Below are 23,301 nucleotides of genomic sequence, written 5' to 3'. Positions count from 1 at the left end.
TATCGTGACGTAACTTCATTTTTTAACCCTTGAATTTCGACCTTTTTTAACAAACTCCGCTACGGACTTTTTTGTCAAATAGGTTTCCAAAAGATTGGGTGATTGAATTGTTGTATGAAGATTTTTTCTTGTATTTTATTCATGCTATGTTTTCACAACTTTCGTCTTTAAAACTTTTTTTTATGGTGGATAATCATGACTTCTCTCACTTTGGGCGAGGTAAGAGGTGTCAGATTCTTACTGACTAAAAACCACCCCGTTCCTACTCCTGCTCAACCCTGGGCCCTGGTAAACCCGCTAAGTAGTCCGCAGCTCCGTTTTTCAAACGTTGTATGTCGGATGGAGTAAGTGTCTCCAATAGTGTCCATTGAACGTATAAAAATGAAAATGAATGCCAACATTTTTTGAATACCACTCTATTAAATTTTGTTCAATCATACAACTATTATTATTGCATCAACAAAAAAACCTATATGTCGCTAAAATGTTCGCACGAAAACAAAAACCCAAACCGCAAAGGTAAACCTCATTGATAGCGTACGTTAGAACAGTAACCTGTCCCTATTACTGCGATATAGCGCAGGTCACGTCCGCGGGAAATGTGGCGAGCGTGTCATTACATTGTGTACCCGGTTACGAGGAAGCGTCTGTGATTGTACTTTTTTCACGCGTCACCGGCGCTGGTTAGGAGGATACGTTTATGATTGTACTTTTTGTGTAGCATCACTGGTGGGTTATTACTGATGTGTTTTTCTTTATATGTATTTAATTTTGTTAACATTTTGTAGTTTCTTGTTACATTTTTGACATTCGTAGTTTCGGAAAAGGCTGAGCCTGAGTAAAATTTGATGGGAATGTCATCTCCTATTAGATGAGTATCCCAGTATTTGCACCACCTGCGGACTATCTAGCGGGTTTACCGGGGTTCCGTCTCGAAGGGCAGGAGTAGGAACGGGGTGGTTTTTAGTCAGTAAGAGTCTGACACTCCCTCTCGCCTCGCCCAAATCAGGAGAAGTTATTGGATGACTTTCCTTCATTACAAAAAGTATGTGCACCTTCGTTTACTATTTCAAGGAATAACACTTGGAATAATTATAATTATGAGCCCTTTTCTTCAGTTTACACTCTTTTAAAGTAAGTAGAATACAAAAAACGTCAAGTTAGAGTCTAACTCGTTATAAAAACTTAAGTACCGAGGTTCCCACCAATGATAAATGGTGACACTCATATCGTTGACGTTTCCCTCATTTAAAGATTTTTGTTTTTGTCATCATTTTCGGCATTGCCGCTGACACTCGCGTCCAGGGGTGCGACGAAATCGATTGCCGTGTAATTTTCCAGTCGACGGTTGGAATTCATGAATCATAACAATTTGGGAGCGCCACCCCTAAACAAATTGTCTGTTTACTTGTACAAAGATTTTTGGGTTATATAAGTATGGGAGCTATTGATTTTTGAAAAATGGAATGTCGTTTTTTAGGGTTAATCAATAGCATTTCAGGAAGTTCCATCAAATTCTTACAATTTTATAGGTATCTACAGAAAATGATTGTCCATAAAAATTACTTGTAAAGCTAAGCATGATAGGTAAAATTGAACTTTTATTAGTCAGAAAATCAAGAAGTATTAATAGAAACAAAACAAGACTCTAGGGATGTAACAAACACAGAAACAGCCGATTCATAAGTGCCTTAAAAACGTAACGTAGTATTTGTCGGAAGAGAACATCAGTAGCTGACTATATTATGTACCTGTATCTCTGGTGACATCAAAGAGTTTCGCCTGAAGGTATCTATTGGGGGGGATCCCCTTCGCCAGGAACAAGCTGCCTCGGTCCGCTGATGTCAGCAGACACACGTTCACCAGGATCTGAGGACAACCACACCATTATCTATTAATACAAAATGATGATAGTTAGAGGTGCACGTTACGACTTGTAATGCCACTGTACAATGTACATCCACTTTTTACCGTTTTCTGTTATAAGTCCCATATAATAGGGAGTGAGCCTATTGCCATATAATGGGCACAATTCCAGACTCCGTGCTACTATTGAGAAATTTTCGAAAAACCGAAATAAGCCCAGTAATACATTGATTTATTTTTAATAATATTTAAATATTGTATATGTTTTATTGGCTTTGGATATCGCTTTGGGGGAAGTACAGAATATTTCGAACACATTTCACACTAAGTATATATAAAAATAAATACACATACAAGAGATGAGACAAATCGATACAAATCTCATTTGACTAAACCACTTTAGTAATTTACATGCAATGGGATAAAGTAGGGTTCTTGTCTCGGCTTATTGTCAGTGTCCGCTTCGGAACGACCGGCTATTTGCATCCAAACACTTTGTTAAACTTTTCTACTGAGTTTTTTGTCAAAACTGCCATTATACGATTTTGTTTGCAGTGTCCAGATATCTATCAAGGCAATTAAGTTGTATTTTGTATGGCAAGTTACCCTTATCTGTCTTTCTTGAATCGATGTTCAACCTTGTAGCTTTGTCATAAAACTGAAAATCTATTAAATCATGACTGTTATGAGGTAGATTTGTGTGCTTACTGAGGTCTGTACAAAGGCATTTGAATTAAGAAGTTATTAGTTAAGGTATAAACAAAAGGAGGATTACAAGTAATCTCGAAAGAGGTTCCAGTAAACGCCGAAGGTACTTAAGTACCCAGTCCAAGTCATTCTTCCATAGTCTTCCGTCTAAAGGGCTTTCTATTTCACTTAACCTACAAGGGCCCGCATTATGTGGAATAAAAATAGCCTAGCTTGACTTATAGCCGGGAATTAAGGGGCTTTTACGGGCACTAACTTTTGTTAAACAATGCCATCTATTGGAGAGGAAAGTAAATTGGGTCGTATGTTTACGTGATTTACTTAAGTACCGGGCGATAGATGGCGTTAGTTGCTATGCGTATTAACAATTTGAAATTAATGGAGTGTTTGGTTTGGATTTATTTGCTGTCCATATTGTTTGCTACTCTACTTAATTATGAAGAAATCTTGTAAATTATCATAACGACTTCAGAAAGGAGGTCTCATTACTAGAAGAATAAGGGTGCTTTTCCACCAGAGATGTGCTATGATACGTTGATGTGGACGCGTTTGGCTTCCACTAATAATAATTTATTCGGTACACGTAGCTTAGTACTGGGGAAACACACTCAGCTGAGGTATTTTTTTTGCATAAAAAGATGCGTGCTATGGATACGTGCTATAGATGCGTGCTATAGATGTTTGCTATGGATAGTTTTCCTTCTGTCGATACATCGCATACTCGAGCAGCACATCTTCCTTGCACAGCTACACATTACTACCCCAAAGCTCAAACTAGAGCTCTATTCACTACTTCCTACTAGAGTTGTACCTATTCTAGGAAAACAAGAACAGTATTATCATAATTTCTAGAAATAAAAATATTACAACAAACGCAGAAACCTCTAGAGCATCCAAACAGCATAATCTTCAACAACTTTAGGGGAGAAAAACTTAAAAGTTGAGCCATTTTATTTCGTAAACTTCATCAGTACAAGACGGATTACTGCAGAGTACAATTTTGCTTGAAGACATCTTCACTTCAGACGGAAACCTAACAAATTCCTTTATACTTTTAATTAAAAACCAGCTGCTTCTCAAACCTTCATAGTTTTTGTCAAAAAACGTTAAGATAAAATATTTATGGTAAATGAGATTAGATTATGAAGTTAGACGAACAAAAATTTCGAGAGAAACCTCGTTTTGTTTTGAGTTTCTTTATTTGTTTAAACAGTTTTGTAAGAAAATTAGAAGATTTTGTGTCATATTTTGGCTGTTATCTTCATTGGAAAGGTTACTTTAGAATCTCTAGGAATCGAGCCTATTATCTTAAACTAGATTCTGCCGCCTGGTTTCACCTGCTTTGCTCAGCTCCTATTGATCCTAGCGTAATGTTGTATAGCCCATTATGTTCTTCGATAAATAAACTTTCCAACACAAAAATAATTATTCAATTTGGACCAGTAGTAGGGCAGATTAATCAAACAAACATACTCTTTAGCTTTATATATATTAGGTACAGATTTCAAATGAAATACTATCATCCATCCACAAGTGTTCACGTATGGACTATGTGCCTCCTTTACGAACGAGAGATTTGCCATAATATCCATACGTGGCTGGAGGGTTCATCAGTTCATTAGATCTATCAGAGAGCGCTGCTGCTATATGCCAGCTTCTATTTGCTATTACTACTATTTGCTCTACCGTCCAATAGTCCCTAGTTAGCCTCAATAACACCCACAAAAAGAGTTAGGTAACAAAATGTATCGTACCAACACTGAAATCACCACACGACTAGACCTGTTATGTATGCTAGATACATTTATTAATCGGTAGTTACAAATCGTGTCATTTGTCATATGAAGTTAGACTAAGCAGGTTCCAAAACGCCCCCTTATAAAACCCGTACCCTATACCCAAACTCAGCAATTGATTGCATTTCCTCGTCAACCATTTAACTATACGTCAGAGTTCACATCAAGTAATTAGACTATCTTGTTTCCTACTTTGGAAGCAGCTTCACCATCGCGACACTAATTGGATTGTTAACTTAGTTAGCTCGTAACTGGACGACTCAATGCAATTTCAGTGGATCTTGCATTACGTACCATGTGAGCAACTGAGGTTGTTTGGGAGGAACTAAAGATTGGCAATTGGTGTGATGATAGTCGTGGCATATCAGTAAATATAGGTATTGGGACAGAAATCGCCATACAAAATACTATGGATATAATACAGATGAAAGTTTTAAACGAGATTAAAGACGCTACCAACCAGGTAGTCAAACACAGAATAATAAGTACATACTTGTACTTTACAGCATGACGATGTAGAAGATAATATATTGTGTAATATAATTTTTTTTATGAGATAAGCCGTTAAACGAGTAGACTGTAAGCCAATGGACCCCCGAAACACAAGAGGCGTTATAAGTGCGTTGCTAGCCTTTTGGTCAGGTTAAGATTCTGAGATTTTTTGGGGATATTGGAGAGGCAGGGAGTAGATGGGCCTCCGGTAACCTCACTCACATGCCAAAATACAACGCAATGTATGTACAGAAATCATCTTCTTAAAAGTACCAACAACTACATGTTGAATTAGTCACTCAAACGGTTTCAATAAAAGTTCTCAGTAGCTCGAAAAGAAATAAAGATCAGTAAGAGAGCCAATTTATCCCAAAATAAGGAACAGAAGCGACCCAATCGCGAGCTGCAGTAAATTTTAAACAACCATTTAAAGTTGAGACAGAAGGCAACAGCCAAACTATTGAAAACAGACTGTTTTACTTTATCAATAGGTTGTATCATGCCAAAAACCAAAAGTAGCGGTTGTCTAGCCAGGATTTATTGCGACATTGTCAGCCCGGAGTCGAATCTAGATCACATGGTCTGCTCTGATTAAAATTCAGTTGAAAGTTTCAGCTTCGTTATATAAGACCTAGGTATTATATGTGGACCAATGAACTCACTATTTGCAAATTTTCATACGTATACGACTGTCAATCTCTATTAAGACTATTTTGTCTGCGACTTCTAAGATACGGGTTTTCTGCATGGGTTTTCCAAGATTCTAGATAATGGCATAAATATCCGACTTCCAGCTTATTTCTCCAAAGAATCTCACTAATATTATAAATGTGAATGTTGGTTTGTTTGTTTGGATATGTACTGGACGGATTTTGATGAAATTGGGTATACAGACAAGGTATGAGTTGAAAAGTCACGTGGGTGTCACTTGGGTGATAGAATACTTTGATCCCACAGGAACGTGACTGAACAGAACAAAAGCTAGCAATATATAAGGGTTTTATTTTGGTATCTAAAAGAGAGGTCAGTATCCTAATTGCAAGTACAATTATTGGTTTATAATTGGTCATAAAAATAACCATAGCTTAGGAGAGTTAGGAAAAAGTGAACATTAACCTACTTATGTATTTATTCACAGCATAAGTTAACTCAATTCAATAAACTTTAATCGAATTTCAACTTTATTATTTAGTCATAAAGTTGAAATAGTTTGGAATGGCTTCCGATCTAGGCCAATATAGGTTATTGGTTTTATGGCGTGTAAGCCATATCATTCCCAAGAGATGGTAATTGAAGATATGGCGCACCACGGGGGTAGCTTCGGTAATAATCTTGTTAAATGGACATGATAGTCTAGTGCATCAACATCAATTTTTAAGAACTAGGTCATATCAGAGACTATGCTTTATAGTTATATTATTTACCACAAAACAGGGCGCTTAGTCTTGAAACCAATCTCAGTGTCAAAACAACCACAATCGTAGCTGTCAAAATAGTATTCAGAGTATGGATAATAAAGCTAAACTCAATACCAGTTAGTTCATTCAATATCCACGCAATACGGATGCAATGGGCGCTAGTGATGCAACTCAAGAGTGGGAGAATTTACAATATTAATGTCGATCGATCGGAATTGGATTCAAGATTTCAGGTTCCTCAAATAATCTTTGGGACAGATGAAGCTAAATTAAATTAAAGCTTGTAAGAATAACTAAAAGAAGATTGATAAAACTCATAGTTCTAAATTTAGGAAAAGTTAGTTAACATTTTTACAAAATTGAAAATATTAAATTTCACAATCACATAAATAATGAAGCAGGTAGAAGCGCCATCTAAAACCGAATACTCAGCGAATCTTAAAGAAAATAATTTCGAAAGAAGAATAAAATGAAAATATGCAATTTAAGCGTTATTAGAATTTTCCAAGAAACTGTTCTTGCTGCCAGTAACAATTATCCGAGATGACAAGCGCTTAAATATTCTTTCTTTGCCCACCTGACAGGGGGCGCCACCTAGGCACCTACCTCTAGTCCAGTGAACGTGTTTCGCATTTATCAGAAAATCCACGAGTGTCAGACATTTTACTTTTATTTCTTTGTAGTTTACGTTCAAGGAGGAAGGAGTGGGGTGAATGTAAAATAGGATGTGTTGGAGATCTCGTGGCGGTGGCTGTTTCATTGGAGGAAGACGATGAGCGTATTGAGTGTGTGTCCGATATTCTTCTTGAAATATTTAGAAGTTTAGAAAGAAAATTAAATGTCTCTGGGAAGTGTTGTCTGTTTTCTTGGGAGTGAGTAGTCTCATCCGGATTTCATCTACACAGTGTATTTCATTAACTACTATTGTTGGTAAGTCAAGCTTTTCATTACCCGGAGCTGCGGACTGCCTTAGAGCTGGAGCCCCGGTAAACCACCGGGGCTCCAGCTCTAAGGGCACAAGTAGGAACGGGGTGGTTTTTAGTCAGTAAGAGTTTGACACTCCCTCTCGTCTTGCTCAAGACGGGAGAAATCATTGCATGATTTTCCCCGCTTAAAAATACAAAAATCCATGAAAAAGGGATACTTTAATAAAGTATATTAAACGCAATCATATTGTAATGTAATGCAAAACAATAGCTAAACAGATTACAATCTTATAACAAACTTAAACAGCATCCAAGATCGAATTCCTTCAATAGGCAAGCAACACAAATGTATTCGCAACCCTCTTCAAGCCGGCACTCGATTGACCCGTATTTGTTTAATAAGCTAAACAAAAACGTAAGGAAAGGGTTCGATACAACACCCTGATCTAACCGATTTAGCTGAATTGACTCCCCAGGGTACAATGTACCCTATAAACGGGACAGAGTAATATTATCATTGCTTCTCTGGTCCCTGAGGGCTGGTTGTGATGCGACGCCGTTTTTTGTTTTTTATTGTTATTTTTGTGAAGTGGTTGAGGAAATGAGCTTTGTTATGTTATGAGAGAGAGCATGTTATGTTGGCCTGGAGGTTTAAGACACTCACTTCTCACGCATGAAGGCGCGGGTTTGAAACCTACCAACGGTAAAGTACTAATGTGACTTTTTCCGATGTATACGTACTTTCTAAGATTATTTAGACAGCGTTGACAAACTGTGGAGGAAAACATTATAAGAATACCTGGGCTTTATAATTTCTAATTATAAGTTTCGAATCGCCAACTTGCATTGAGTAAGCGTGGTGATTAATGCTTAAACCTTCCCTGTGCGTAAAGATGCATTTGGTCAGCAGTGGTCACTTATAGGCTGTTGATGTGATGTGATATGATTTGATGTTGTTTGTATGACTTTTTAAGTTGGTAAGAACTTAAAATTATGTTAACCTTTACTTAAAGGTTATTATTATTATTAATTTCTAGATTAATTTGTGGTATAGGAAAGTTCCTATACCACAAATTAATCTCGAGTTAAAAAAAATTAAATAAGGGGCATTTTGAAACACAATGCGCCAATTATTTCCTATGGTAATTAAAGGCGAAAGTGTCCTTGGTGTGATAATGAAACTTGAGACCACGGAACGGAGTCAATATTTTACTTAAAAATAAATCAAATAATTAATTAAAAATAGAACTACAAGTAATTCGTACACCACACAAACAGATAACATCTCAACAGACCCTCTCACAAGCCGACCCGGCAGCCATTTTGTGAGAGACGCCATTTTGTAATAACATAAAGTAATTTCTAGAAAATTGTAGAACAAAGGCGAAGGAAATTTCATCATGTTGAAGACAAAACGTAAAACATAATAAGTCAATTTGAAACGTTCCCGTCGCGCTCTATAAAACAGTGAGACTGCGAGACTGCGAGACTGAACAAACAGGGTGGATGTTTTTGTAATTTAAACTGCGTTTTTATAGCGCACGATAAAGTTAGGGGGTGTTCGTTTATTTGTGCGACTAGCTCCCTCTAGTGGATATGTTTGGGCGATGATTTATTTGTTGTTTTCCGCTAAATCGCTTTAAGTGCAGTTCTTTCTCAGATTTAACGCAACAAACGACATATATACTTGTGTAACGGGTTCCTTAATAGTAGGGAGTCGGTAGAAGAATACCGTTTATACAGAATATTTATTATTTTGTGCTATTGATGCTATGTATGTGCTCATTTTGCTAGCTATGAACAAAACCTCTCAACTTTTGAAATGAATATTTTAAATAATTCATGTAAGAAAATTTCAAACTTGTCCAATTACCAAAGCACTCGTTTCGCGAGAACAGCGTAGTAACTAAAAGAAGTTCTTTATCAAGTCAAGAACTTGTGGCAGAACTTATGTGAGTAATAAAATATTCGACTCTGAAAGAAGCTAACAGTTTTGTATATTTAAAATTGTTCTTTCTTGTTCCTTTGTTGTTAGCATCCCCAACTTCTATTAATATAAAAGGAAAACTCTAATTTGAGAAGTTCTGAGAAACGAACGCCAGCGACAATTTCAATTATTATTAAGTTAGACTTTGTCTAGGTGTCATAACAACCTCATAGCGAGGCTCAAGGGGATGTGCCGTGCCAGGCGTCGCAACGTGGTGGCTCCGAGGCAGGTCTATTAGAGGACCCGGTGCCTCTTACAAATGCTGAAGGTGACCATCGGGGTGGTTTTAGTGAGGTAAAAATCCCACACTCCCTTTTTTGGTCTTTTATCCCCAAAAAGCTTGGCGCCTTTTGAATTTCCTCTCCGTCACCAAAAAAAAAACGTGTCATTACAACCTATCTACTTTGATCCTGTTGATTTTCTTACATATCACACTTAATTTGTATTTCGTCTTGAATGTGTTTACAAACATTCATTTTATTTTTAAACAATAATGTTGAACAAACGAATAGAAAACTCGATGTATGAAACTGACATTGGACACTGCCATGCAACAAAATTGTTTCCAAACGGTTGATGTTTTTAAATACTTTTGGACATGTTTAAACAGTTTATTTCTACAAAAAAGGTAAATATTAAATTGAATGTAAAGAAAAATTCAGTAATAATACCTTTACCGAATTTTATAATAGCCATCGTGAGAAAAACTAGATAGGTTGTTGGGTGACGTCGCCACGTCCTGATGATGATGATGAAGTCCTTCTGTGACTCGAAACTAGTTTTTCTCCATTAATATACGTGTGTAAACCGTAATTTTTTCGTTAATATTTACAACTCCTCTAAAATCACGTTGTAGGTAAATTTGTACGAACAAACGGCCTTCCACCATTTCCTCAACTCAGTGGGGGAGATCGTAAACCGAAGTTAGAATTAACAACAGTACTGCTCACCCCACCTCTGTTATATACCATTAAACTTTTTAATGCGTTAGTACTGAAGTTGAATTAATTGTTGGTTTTGTATGAGCGGATATTATGGGGTATAAAAGGTAATGGGAGTAATTTGATCTTTGTGAATGTGGGTGTAATTATAGGACGGTACCGGGGGTAATTTTGGGAACTTGATTCATGACAAAATGCTCCTTGAAGATGGACTTGATGGTCCTTGAAGAATCCCTTGATCTTGGAACTCTACAAAAACCCTTGTCATCTCCAATTCATATTCCCCTTAGTATGAGTTTGCTTTACACTGAACGACAACGTTCAGTTTCAGCGCTCTGATTGGTCAGTTCATTCGTGCCGGCCAATCAGAACGAACGAACGCACGTTCTTTCCGTAACTCGCACTAACCCCTCTGTTTACCTTCTTTGGCATGTCAAACGTTGCTTAACGCCTATATAGTAACTGTAATGTGACTTTTTTATAGTATAAGCACATACGAGTATCTATAATGTTTATACTTAAAAACTTCAATAAATACTCTATCATTTTTGATGATGTTGGCTAAAAATTGTTGATGGAAGAAGAAGAATCGCTGATTTTGAAATCACATTTTGAAAGAATATGCATCTCTATGAGCTAAGCAAACTTTATTCAGAACAACGACACAGGTACTTTATACCATGGTTCTACAGTATAGACACCGAACGTCTAGGCAAAGGTGGGCATTATTATTCTCAGTGGTAGGTAGATCATCATTTGCACCTTTTATCCTCGACGTAAGCGCAAAAACCTTTTAGCAGAGTCCTATGTTGTCAGCCATTTCTTTGTCCAGAGGTCTATACATACTTGGAACAGGGCTAGTATATAGAATGTACACACATCACGTTAAGCTAGCTAGGTAAGCCTATCAAACAGGCAATTTTAAACTTAACCCTGTTGTAATAAAATCTAAAACTGATTAACACTTCAGTATACGTTGACGTGCTGTTGTCCTTTCGTGCAAATCTAAACAGAATGATCGACGTACTATGAAAGTTCGTCAAGTAATTTCGTGAGGTTTACAAATTTTGACAAACACCGACAATGGCGTGGCTCGTGCTGTTGTTTGTAAGTCTGTAGTCGTCTGTAGTTAAATATGTTTTGTGTTCGCAGCCAAATATAAGTTCCTGTGACGCTCTTGTTCGGAGAGAAGCTTTGTTGGTTGTGTTGAGTTTTCAGGACGGTTTTCTTGGTAAGCGAATGTTTAATAGATGCTGCATACACAAAAATAAATAATTTTAAGAAGGTGAGGTTATAATGAAGAGTTCCTCTGTGACTCGAAACTAGTAGAGCTTTTCTCCATTAATTTACTTGAGTAAACCGTGATTTTAGTTAATTTAGTGTGTCTCACGATACATATTATAAAAATATAGTTTACTTTGCATGGAAAAGATAACTTCCTTTAGAATATATGAGTACTAATTATCAGTTTGATCATGTCTACCTGTGTGCTAAACTGGCATTTTATGCAAAATAAATTTAGTAATTTAAAAATTTAAAAAAAAGAAAAGAATACGTAGTTTCTCTTTATCGTTCATGCTCACAACCTTTTAGTTAGTTTATACTAAAAATACTCACGTTTATTCACGATTTACTCACATACATTAATGGAGACTCTTCATCATCAGTAGTAGGCTGCGCGACATCGCCGCTTCTGCGTCTGAGACTCGAAACTAGTAGAGCTTTTCTCCGTTAATTTACGTGAGTAAACCGTGATTTTTAGGTTTCCGTAGCCAAACGGCAAAAAACGGAACCCTTATGATTGGTTATGTCTGTCTGTTTAGTTAATTTATTTATTATGTCTCACGATAGTTATTATACAAATATATAACAGTTAACACATGAATATTCTCCTCACCTTATGACATAGCACATCAATGTCCAGTTCGTTGGCGACATCCTTGATGAGGTCCATGAACAGATCCGCTTCATCCAGCTGCTTCTGCGCCGACCCACTGGGGGACCGGGACCTCTGTAACAAGGGAAATTCAACTTTAACGTCTTGCCAATAAAGCTGTTGATAAAACATAAATTGGTTCAATTGAATTACTTCTGAAGTAAGCCTAGCTATTGTATATCATCATCATGAACATTGCTGTGATTATCAATCCACTTCTGTATACGTCAATGTCACGCCTTTTATCCCCGAAGGGATAGACAGAGGTGCACATTACGGCACGTAATGCCGCTATACAATGTACACCCACTTTTCACCATTTGTGTTATAAGTCCCATGTAATAGGGGATGAACCTATTGCCATACACTGGGCACAATTCAAGACTCCGTGCTACTACTGAGAAATTTTCGAATAACCGAAAAAAGCCCAGTAAAACTGTGCCCGACCCGGGAATCGAATCCGACACCTCTTATCCGGCAGTCACAATTGCGACCACTCTACCAACCAGGCAGTCACTAAGTTTGATTTTCCATTGTTCGTATCATATAATTTTCTAAAGTAAATGAAACTTGCGGACATTCTATTAATAACATACAACTTAAAAACATCTTTAAAAATAAACTAACTTGTTCGCTGCTGTATTCTCTATTGCGCAGTAACAATTTTTAGATAAAAATATTAAAATTTTTAAAAAATATGCGAGCGACTTTCCAATCTTCCCTTGGGACTAGAAAATTCTAGTGAAAAATGAGCAAAATATAGAAGTTTGCCGCGGGAGAATAATAATGTTCGCGTGTGTTCGTGTCGCGTGCTATACAATATTATGAGCCAGTTGTTATGAGATAACAATATCGAGGGAAAGAATGCGACGCCACATTTTTTCATAACGACACTGGAAGTACCCGATGCATTTTCATTTTATAAATTACTCTAGCTCCTGCCAGCGACTTTGCCTCGTGGGAAAAGTAAAAAGAAAAGTATCCTATCACCTAAATCAGCTCATACCTTGTCTGTATACCAAATTTCATCAAAATCCGTCCAGTAGCAGCATGATTGAGACAAACATCCAGACACTTTCATTTCTAATACCTATTAGTGTGATTACATTTAGAATACTTATGACAGTTTCCACCAACCGCTCTTAAACGAGCATAAGTTTTTCAACCGACTTCAAAATTCAATTCAAAAAACAAGCGACAACGAACGCAATTTTCAATTCATCAGAATATTACACACATATAAACTACTATCTGTTCATTTACATAAAACTCATTTATTTATACATTGATAATATTTTTCCAATTGAATAATCAAATTCACCTTTACACAAAGTTAGTCAAAGAGCCATCAATACGTTTTCAATGCGCACGTCCAATTGATTGAAATATTCTTTGTCAACGTAAAAATAAAAATACAGTTTGAAATATAAAATACACTTTTTGAATACGCGCCCATTCATCCAGATGAACCTTTGGTAAACAGTTTTCAACCGTGTAAACGTTCCGAGTCAAAGAGACCACTTTTAAAACAGAGGCGTCATTTTGTATGAACGCGCTGGTTTGCATCGGTTTATACTGGATTTTTCTAGTTCAATATTCTGGATAGTTGACGTATAGGGTTTTTGAACAGATGTAAAGGTAAAGGTGAATAGTTTCAAAGATTTTTGTTTTGTTACTTTCTTTTCATCAATCGACACAGTCTTTTAATATTAAATTAAGAGAGTAACCGCCGTACTCAGAGTCATTTAATGTTTACTTAACCCAGTCCTTAGCTATTGTTTTCAGAACACAATCGTTACTAAGGAATAGTTTAAGTGATCATTCAATATCTCTGGGTCCGACGGTATGCCAATTAAAGTTATTACTTCATTAATTATTTTTGTTATTTCCATGTGATATGTTTAAATACTTTTTGCTTACATTACAAACAGTACATGGTTTTATAAACAACACAGTTAAATAGTATCAAATAATATTTAAAAAAGATACTCATCGATAATCAAAGAAAGTTTTATATTATTATCGTCTCAGAAAAAAATACATTCAGTTTAAGTTTTACCCAAAGCATCAAATACTATGCTTAGGAAACGAACAGATTCAAAAGCAGAGATAATAAACGTATAGATAGATAAATTGCAAGCGTGCAGAGGTACACAACCTGAGGCAGGTTGGTGGCAGGCTGCCAGGTCACCGCTGAATGCGACTGTACCTGGACCCACTTCTGATATTAGATGCTCTATTTTAGTGCAGTTAAAGGAAATTGGAAAATGTTGTGCCACTCTGAGATTAACTTCGATTTATAGACGGACATTAATTTGTAGTTTTGACAAATAGATTGTAAAGCTAGCTACAATTTTCTGGACGACCATTTTCATGGAATAGGAAGCCAACGAGTAGAAGGATCGCATGATGATAAGCGATCAGCGTCGCCCTTAAGTCGTCCGCATCGTACGCATCTCACGCAACGGATTTTAGTTTGTATAGAAACTCATACAACTACTTCCACTGATCCGCAACGCACGGACCGCATCATCGGCAATGCGTACTGATGACGTTATACGGAATGCGTGCGATGCGAGTCTGTCGACGCTTACCTTTAAACACCCCCAACACCAAATGAGTCACAGGTGCGTTGCTGGCGTTTAAACAATATTTTATTAGGATTAAATTCGTATTTAGAGAATAAAACATTTAGTTTTGTCGAACAAAAATAGACGTTATTACCGTCAGATATAAAACCGTTTTTTTTTTGTAGCAAGCTGGAGATTGTTACCCAAAAACAAATACATAATCTTAATCTTTTCGTCCATTTTAAGTAAACTTAATAACTTAAGAGAATCTTGATACAGTCTATTCAGCCATTAGTAAAAGGTTGGAATAAAATATTCTGTTTAATGAAATAGCCATCATCCAGATATTCTATAAATAACAATTTGTATAAAGACAAAAATAATACAAATACAGTTTCGCTTTGACTAAAAAGGTTTCCTTTGATTTTGTTTCAACGGATTATAAAAAATACACGCAAAATAAAACTGAAAGGTTCGTTTCAAGCGAAAATATACTTAAATGAGACAGAAATAGAAGCGATTATTTTGTGAATGAAGATATTTTTTTGGTGTAAAATCTGAAGTAAGGCTTTCATTGATATTTTATTTTTTTAGGGAAAGTTTTTGAAGGATTCATTTCATTGGAGGTCTATTAACGAGATGGGTTTATAGACTTATATACCATACCAGGTCTTGTGGTATCCTTTGTTAAGTACCGCGGTTCTCGTAATGGGTCGGGCACAGCGTCCTGTTTCCAAAGTTAAGATTTACTGACTTACCAAGTTTTTGACACTTTCGTAAAGTATATCAGTTTGTTGAAGTTGCGTTGGTCAAGTGTTTTGCTATGAAAGGGAATATTGCTGTCATGTAGAGGGTGTTTGTTGAGTATTTTGGGATCTTTCCTAGTTTCCTAGGCCCTTAATAAGTTCTTGATTAATGAATTTGTCTTATAATTAAAGGTGAGCGAACGTGGTGAAAAATACTCAAACCTTCTCCGTGCGAAAAGAGGCCACTTATAGTTGATGATGATAGTCAGTTACTTTTAGATCTCGTTTAATATATTCAATTCCCAACGTTTCCCTCACCCTCCCATATTAAGATTATCTCCTGTTACGTGGTTGCGTTCACAAACATACAATTTCAGATACAACAAAATCTGTGGATCACATAAAGAATTGTTCCGAGCGAGAATCGTACCCGCGACACGTTGTACTGCAGCCAGTTGCCCAGTCACGGCGCCAACTGTGCAGACAATCTAACAAAGTTTAAAAGTAAAATATACATGCACCTATATCGAAGTCGAAACCGCTATCATCTGATTGAAACTCACACTTCAATACCCTCAGCTAACAATACTATGAAATTGATTTAATCCGTCTGTGAAACGCCACAGCTGAGCAAGGGTTTGCCAAACGTATGGACGTAGACGGCTTTCCTCAAAGCCACTTCAGTATAACAGGGCACTAGGTTCCCAACAGTCAGTCAATGCTTGATTGCTAGAGGCTTTTAGTGTAGAAGGCAGTAATACCTTTGACTAAATGTTATGTATGTATGTTATAGACAGAAGGAACTGTGCCTATAGGTGTGTTAATGGTACAAAGACTGGTGGACTGATAAACACAATAAGCAAAGCTTGGTTCTATTTAGGTGTAGTCTTTGTTCAGGCTGCAGTGAACACTGTCAAGATAGGAATCGTCTTGAATTTAGTGGAAATCCAATCTCTGAATGCAGTATTGAGAAGTAGGTATGGAGAATTTTAAAGGTACAAAATTCTAAATATTAAGCCGCGTTGGTCGAATGGTCGCAAGTGGTAGTAGGGTCTCGGGTTTGGTTTTCGGGTTGGGCAAAGTATTACTCGGTTATTTTTAATTTTACCAATTATTTACTGTAGTAGAACGGAGTCTGGAATTGTATCCAGTATATGGCAATAGGCTCACTGCTTATTATTACATGGGACTTATAACACAAATGGTGAAATGTGTGTACATTGTACGTTGCCATTACAAGCCGTAATGTGCACCTCTGCCTCAATAAAAAGGCGTGAAGATACAAGATAAACCGGGAGTCAACCCCTAGCTAACTCGCATTTAAAATCACTTATCCATCGACGCAGGCTTTAATACAAATATAAACAAAAAATATCGAGTTCCATCAGGTGGAGTATAAACCGCGGCTATTTCGGCTATTGCCACCTCGCAATCAACGAACCAATTAGCTCTCGACTGGGGTGACCACGCCACACCACGCCACGCGCCCATTCTATTTTAAAACAAATTGCCTGAAATAAAGCTCCAATACTAAATATAGAAATGGTAAATACGAGTAATTATGATTTTGGTAACGTTTTGGTAAGTAATTGGGTAAGAAAATGGAAAGTTATATACATATTTTTATTGGATTTTACAAATTGAGTACCGTAATGAGTTCTACGAATTATTAACACATGAACATTCAATGTTAATGATTCGTATATCACCTATTTGGGGCTAGATTTTAGTTTAGAAGTTTCACCATATATGAAAACTAATAACGACTAAGAAATTGCACAATGCATCTTGAAATCAACCCACTCGGACAAAAGAGTGTGCTTTTGAAAACAAATGAAAATTTTTGGGATTTTATATAAAGAGGTATAAGCTAAAATCATAATATTAACTATGGTGTACACATACACAATACTGATGTCTTCCATTGGATTACTCCAAGTAAAGACAATGGAACGTCAAACGAATATTTTTCTTTTCGATTTTGCAAATCTCTCCTAAAAGTCTAAGCAGCGTGGGTAACCAAACAGACTAGCAATCTGCAGAGAGACGACAAAATTGCATTTCACTTGGCACTGCCAGCGTCCAATTAATAGCATTTACTTTCTATCAATATTTAATGGCAAGCTAGATGATTGCCTCTATTTTTAGGAACCAACCGTTTATAGGGTTTAGCGAAATGAAACCTTATTTGTATTTTAATTGGTTCTGTTATTGAGTAGGTAGTTACTAATATTATATGTAAGTAAGTAAGTATAAAGTAAGTGGTGTGTAATTATAAAAATACGTATACCGCCACAAAAATTATAGGAGTAGTATATACCCATGTGTGCGTAATGGACAAACTTTTTATGCACATTACTATGAAATGACCCACACATGTATATTGCATAACGACAGTTGTGTCGATGTGTTGCATGATATTAGATAATATTGCTTCGTGTACCAACCACAATATATCAGAACGTCAGTAATAGAATTTTTATATTCATTTGAGACTTTAAAAAAGCACTACAGAATAGATATATGATAATAATTGCCCCTAATATTAAGCCTCATTCGATTCAGTAATTGTACCATTTTTAACTTTGCAATACACTAGGATTTCCTCCTACGTAGTTGGGCTTTCACAAACCTACACATGGTATGCAGGCCCGAAAGAACAATTTGTGGATCACACAAATAGTTGCGCCGTGTGGGAAATAAACCCGCTACACGTAGCGCGGCAGCTGGTTGCCCATCCACCGCGCCAACCATCCAGTCAATTGACGAAGAGAAGCAAACAAAACTGAAATATTAAAACAAAAAGCCTATTGACAAACCCCATAAAATCCAAGTGATTTACATGGAAACGTAATTTTCCCTTCAGACAATGATTGTTGTGCACAAAATGGCCGCGAGACTCATAACATTGGGATCTGTGAATCTGATTACAATCCGAATCTGATATTACAAGCACGTACTATCCGAATTTCTTGGAAAAATCTAATTCAATCTGTTGTAGGGACTAATTTAGATGGTCTCCCGGTCCTCTCGGTTCCTCTTGCGAATATTTTGCGAACAATATTTTAATATTCGTATGAGCAATCTGTTTGTTGTTGTGACACTTATATTTGGATTCTGTTTGCCGATGTTTTTGTGAATATATCACGGTTTATGAAAATTATATTTAAGTAGCTGATGATTTAGGATGTGATTTGTTTTTATTGATTTTGTTCAGGATATTTGTTGCTAGTTCTGGTTCTCGTTTATTTATGTAACAAATTAGAAAATTATATTTAAGCTATAGAAAACATTACCACGGGCAAACTTCACGAAAATAATGCATATTGATAAAAAACCTAACACAAACTCACTCAGGCTTCAGCTGCAAATACAAAAATGAACTTTAATAACACCGAAAGCAGAACAGAAATTCCTTTGCAACATCACGAAAGAAATGAAAAATACTTTTCAATAATAACCTTTTATATGTGAAGCCTGAAAAAGCAGGCTTTGTATTACCATAAAAGGCCGGGGCCGTCCTCGGTGCGACACAAAGGAACAACGATTTATTGTTAATTCTGTTACGAAAGCATTTGACTAGAAACTGTATTGGACATTATGCTAAACGCTGCCTATATTTAACTCCGTAATTTATGCTCCATAGTATCTGCGACGGTGGCCTATAATAGACTGGGGACAGTAGCCAGTGACAAAGGAACTGAGAAGGGATGAGAAGTCAGGCGAATAATGGAGTAATGAATTTCCATGTTGATGGATGACCTCTTCCATTTTATTGGTACTGAAATCTTTATTCTTTTCAGAGGAAATTACATGATGTGGAACCCTGTTCTGGAACACGGAGCTGCGGACTGCCTAGCGGGTTTACCGGGGCTCCGGCTCAACGAGCAGGAGTAGGAACGGGGTGGTTTTTAGTCAGTAAGCGTCTAACTACCTGTCATCTCGGCCAATGCGAGAGAAGTCATTGGTTGGTTTTACCCCGTTAAAAAAGGTGTGTCCTAAAATTGTGTTAAAGTGCAAACCTCCATTCTTTTATAAATCGGGTAATATACCTAAAGCCTTTGCCTATGTTTGAAAAAATACTGTGCTGAAAACAGCATCAACATTTTTATGAAGTCGGTTAAAAACTGTTTCACACCTCCATCATTAACTGAACTGAACTCCTGAGAACTCAGCACAATAATCCCAAATTGCGATAAAATGCTGACGATTCATGCAAAAACGGTATGTATGCAGAGTCCTTCAGGATCGTTCACGGCTATCCGATTCCCGGATCCGGCATTCGAAATGGAATATCTGAATTCCGGCTCGGGATATGTCGGAACACATTTTTGTGTGTCCAACGGATATTTGCGCAGTGTAGCTGGATGTTTGGTCATGTGATTTGTATGTTTGCTTATACTTCAAATGGAGCTATCAGTACCAGAGTCGATTTTCAAGTGAAAACGATCTTTTTAATACGATTTTGTGAAGTAATATAGCAAAGAGTAACTCCCGAAATACAAGACTCTGAACAGGTCATGTTTAAACTTCAGATCATGTATGTTAATTAAAGTTAGGTAGGTAAAGTTTTCAGGTGTGGGAGAGTAACAGAAGGCAACAAATTAAATCGTTCCATGAACAATACAGCAGCTTGCCAAACATTGCTACATACCACATCTAATCAAACTTTCCTCGAACTACTAATGTAATTTCTTCCTACGCGCCTTCATCAAGGATCACAAGCTACTACACATGCAAATGCTTCGGGAATTGTCGCAAAACTTCCTTAATAACGATCATTGTAATTATTCTGCGCTCATTAGCAAACTCGTCAACTGGTCTTTGAAACAACTGCCGTTCGTGCCAGCAAGTTGCGAGAACTTGGAGCGCCCCATGTCCTGATCTATTTTTGATGTTCTTCGTTTGCATGACAGATCTCTAAATGATTCCGCAAATAACATTAAAGTTGACCAAGTTAATGTCGCCGTTACCGAAACAAATGACCGGAAAATGCCTCATCTGACGCACAGGAATTTACGCGAAAATGACAAAAATATAACGCAAAAACATTCGAAGAGAAAAAATGAAACCGTACAAGACGTTTACTGCCAAAATTTGCGCAAAGCCGTTCGCAGAAATGTCTCAACTTATTCTCCGGTAATTTCAATCCCAACAAAATCACGTACGGCATTGAATATAGTAAAAAAAAATACATAAAACCCGTCGATCTTCCCCCGAGGGGTACAAGAAACAATATAGGAAGGTAATCGAAAACCTTGCTCCCTGTGTACGTTGTAAAACGGCAGCAGAAGCCATAAAATTTGTATCGACTGCGTGACGTCACAGCATTGTTCACTACTGGCACAAATTGTTGACACGCCGCGCTCATGGTAAGGATTTCAGTTTTATATATCGCACACTTTGTTCAGACTTGTGATTGAGTGATCGCGTTTTTGTTTGAGAGTAAACACCGCGGTGTTTACTGATATTTTACTCTTGATTCATAGAGGACGAGGCTTTGTGAACGTGACACAAAGGAGGACCCAGCACGCCCACAGATGACCGCAGCCTAATGTCTAAGCTAATTATAAAGGGCTTGTTTTGAGACCCGTGTAGGGGTTTAGGCATGTGTTTATACGCTAAAATATTCCAGAAATCTTGTACACGATGTTAGGGCAAATAAGATTTTTGGTCTTTGACTTTAATCCCTAATATTTCCATTCAAGTGTACATTTCACAAGTATTGGATGCTGCGGTCGCGCCACCCTTATCTCATGCTTATCCCTAACAGTGCGATAAACGTCCGAAGTCAGAACACACGAGGTTCCCTGAATATTTCTGGTCACGTCTGAAATATCCATTTTTGTCAATATCCCAATAAATGTGCGTACGTCAAGCTTAGCTCTGGGATTGGAATATTTATTATCCTTAGGAATGTGGTTTGTGTGTTCTCTGTGGCTTTGTCTCGTGTGTAAAGGGAGCACATTGCTGATTCACGTACTGAGCCGATTTACGAGTACGTGGAACAGGTAATCTGTCTGCAGTGTTTTATTCTTTTTTTGTCGACTTATTTCCTTTTGTGCGATATACAGCGGCTTTATGGTTCGGAATTTTGACAAAAATGGTTTAAAATTTTACATTTTGTATTGAAATATGACGACGTATTAATCTATACATATAAATACCAATTTAGTTAAAGTGTACTCTTAGTATAAGTTCTTGAACCACCGTACTCAGAGTCATTTACTGGTCACTTAACCCAGTCCTTAGCAAATAGTTTTAGCATAGTGTTAGCAACAAGATCATTATAAGGAATAATTTAAGTAAACATGACATGTCTCTGAGTACAACAGTAAGGGAGATTTTTAAATGTCAGATAAGCATACTCTTTTATAAAATTAGTTGTGAAAAATACTATCTTCCCCATAATATCTTGCTTCCAAGACGGTATATCATATCGATAACCGGTTAGTTAGACTCCGACCACCTATTTGTGGCTCGTGGAATTGGTTAACGTACCGGCACTACCCGGTGGCGTCCCAACCACCCAATTACGACCAGACGTGCCCCCGAATGGCGGCCGACGTTCAACGTTATTTTTCAACGAAATTCAATTTATTATCGAAGAAATATTTCCTATTATTGCCGTGGTGTTGTCTGTTATTTACCAAATTGTGATAGACTACTGTTTACCTGTAGATTGAGAAGTTTTGTCGTTTTGTTTATTGGTATTTTAGAAATGGTGGAGTTTTATACTGATGAGATAGATTTGAGTTCAATATTGTTGATACACCTTTATCAATTTATCGTGTTTAGATTATTACAAAACTAAGTATTATTGTAGGTAGGCACCTTTCGTACTAATATAAAGTGGTTTATTCAAAACTGTCTTTAATCTTTGATTCTATTCATAAACCAATTATAGCTTTGAAAATCATTTTACTAGCTTTCTAAAATATTGTTTTCATATTGAATATTGTGACATCATATTGACACACAAATCTGTGCGTAGAGAATCACATCACAGACTGCTATTAGTGACAAATCCATGCACAAGCGAGGACATAAGTTAACATCGCCCCGGGGAGTCGATCGCGCGTGCTGAGCGCTGTCATTGCAAAACTGAGCGTGATGAGTTGTTTGTTCTAGCCATTTATATTTCAGTATTTTCATTTAGTGATTCTTCTTTTAATCAGGGTAAGTTTAAGAATTTGATTAGTGGTCATAACACCTGATAGATTATTATTTATTTCTTTACTTGTTTATGTTTGAAAAGTATAATGGTTTAATTGAAATAAATGCTTTGATTTTGACTTTGAATTTAAGTACCTACTAAATTAATATGGCTTAAACACCTATTTTCCCTGTATGCTAAATGTAAAGAATGTGATAGACAGATCAGTTTAAGGTACTCGTGATTTAATTTCACATCTACATCAACAGCCTATTAGTGGCCACTGCTGTCCAAAGGCCTATTCTCGCATGGAAGGTTTGAACATTAATCACCACGCTTGCTCAATGCTGGTTGGCGATTTCAAACATATAATTAGAAATTATATACCTAGGTTTCCTCACGATGTTTTCCTTCACCATTTGTCAGTGGTATCTAAATTATCTTAGAAAGTACATATAACGCTGAAAACGTCACATTGGTACATGCTGTTGATAGATTTCGAACTCGCACCCTCATGCATGAGAAGCGGACGTTTTAAACCACCGCGATATTTCTGAATGAAACATACGAGTATATAAAATAGAGATGTAAAGTTATAACAGACTATAACAGCATTGTGAAGCAGTGCAACATTAATTGCATTCAGTGAACAGCGGCCGCTAAGTGCAGCGAGTGTGTAGTCGGCTGCAATTAGCCGGCTGTGTGGTTCGCGCAAATTGTATTCCACAACTAATGTGGAAATACTCAACTTGTTGTATT

At 36.9% G+C, this 23,301-nt stretch overlaps 1 protein-coding gene across 2 annotated transcripts in view; it reads right to left on the bottom strand.

Annotated features, from left to right (window-relative positions):
- The window catches only part of LOC118270366 (cGMP-specific 3',5'-cyclic phosphodiesterase), a 127,295-nt gene that overhangs the window by 18,129 nt on the left and 85,865 nt on the right, over positions 1-23,301 (bottom strand). For both annotated transcript variants that reach the window (XM_050697848.1, XM_050697849.1), the window contains exons 4-5: positions 12,032-12,145; positions 1,752-1,869 (exon numbers count right to left, since the gene is read on the bottom strand). In XM_050697848.1, the coding sequence (XP_050553805.1) occupies positions 1,752-1,869; positions 12,032-12,145 (232 nt within the window). The remainder of the gene's footprint in view (positions 1-1,751; positions 1,870-12,031; positions 12,146-23,301) is intronic.

This window comes from Spodoptera frugiperda, chromosome 13, assembly GCF_023101765.2.
Source record: "Spodoptera frugiperda isolate SF20-4 chromosome 13, AGI-APGP_CSIRO_Sfru_2.0, whole genome shotgun sequence".
In the NCBI taxonomy this organism is placed as follows: domain Eukaryota; kingdom Metazoa; phylum Arthropoda; class Insecta; order Lepidoptera; family Noctuidae; genus Spodoptera; species Spodoptera frugiperda.
This window is presented reverse-complemented; position numbering and strand designations above follow the sequence as displayed.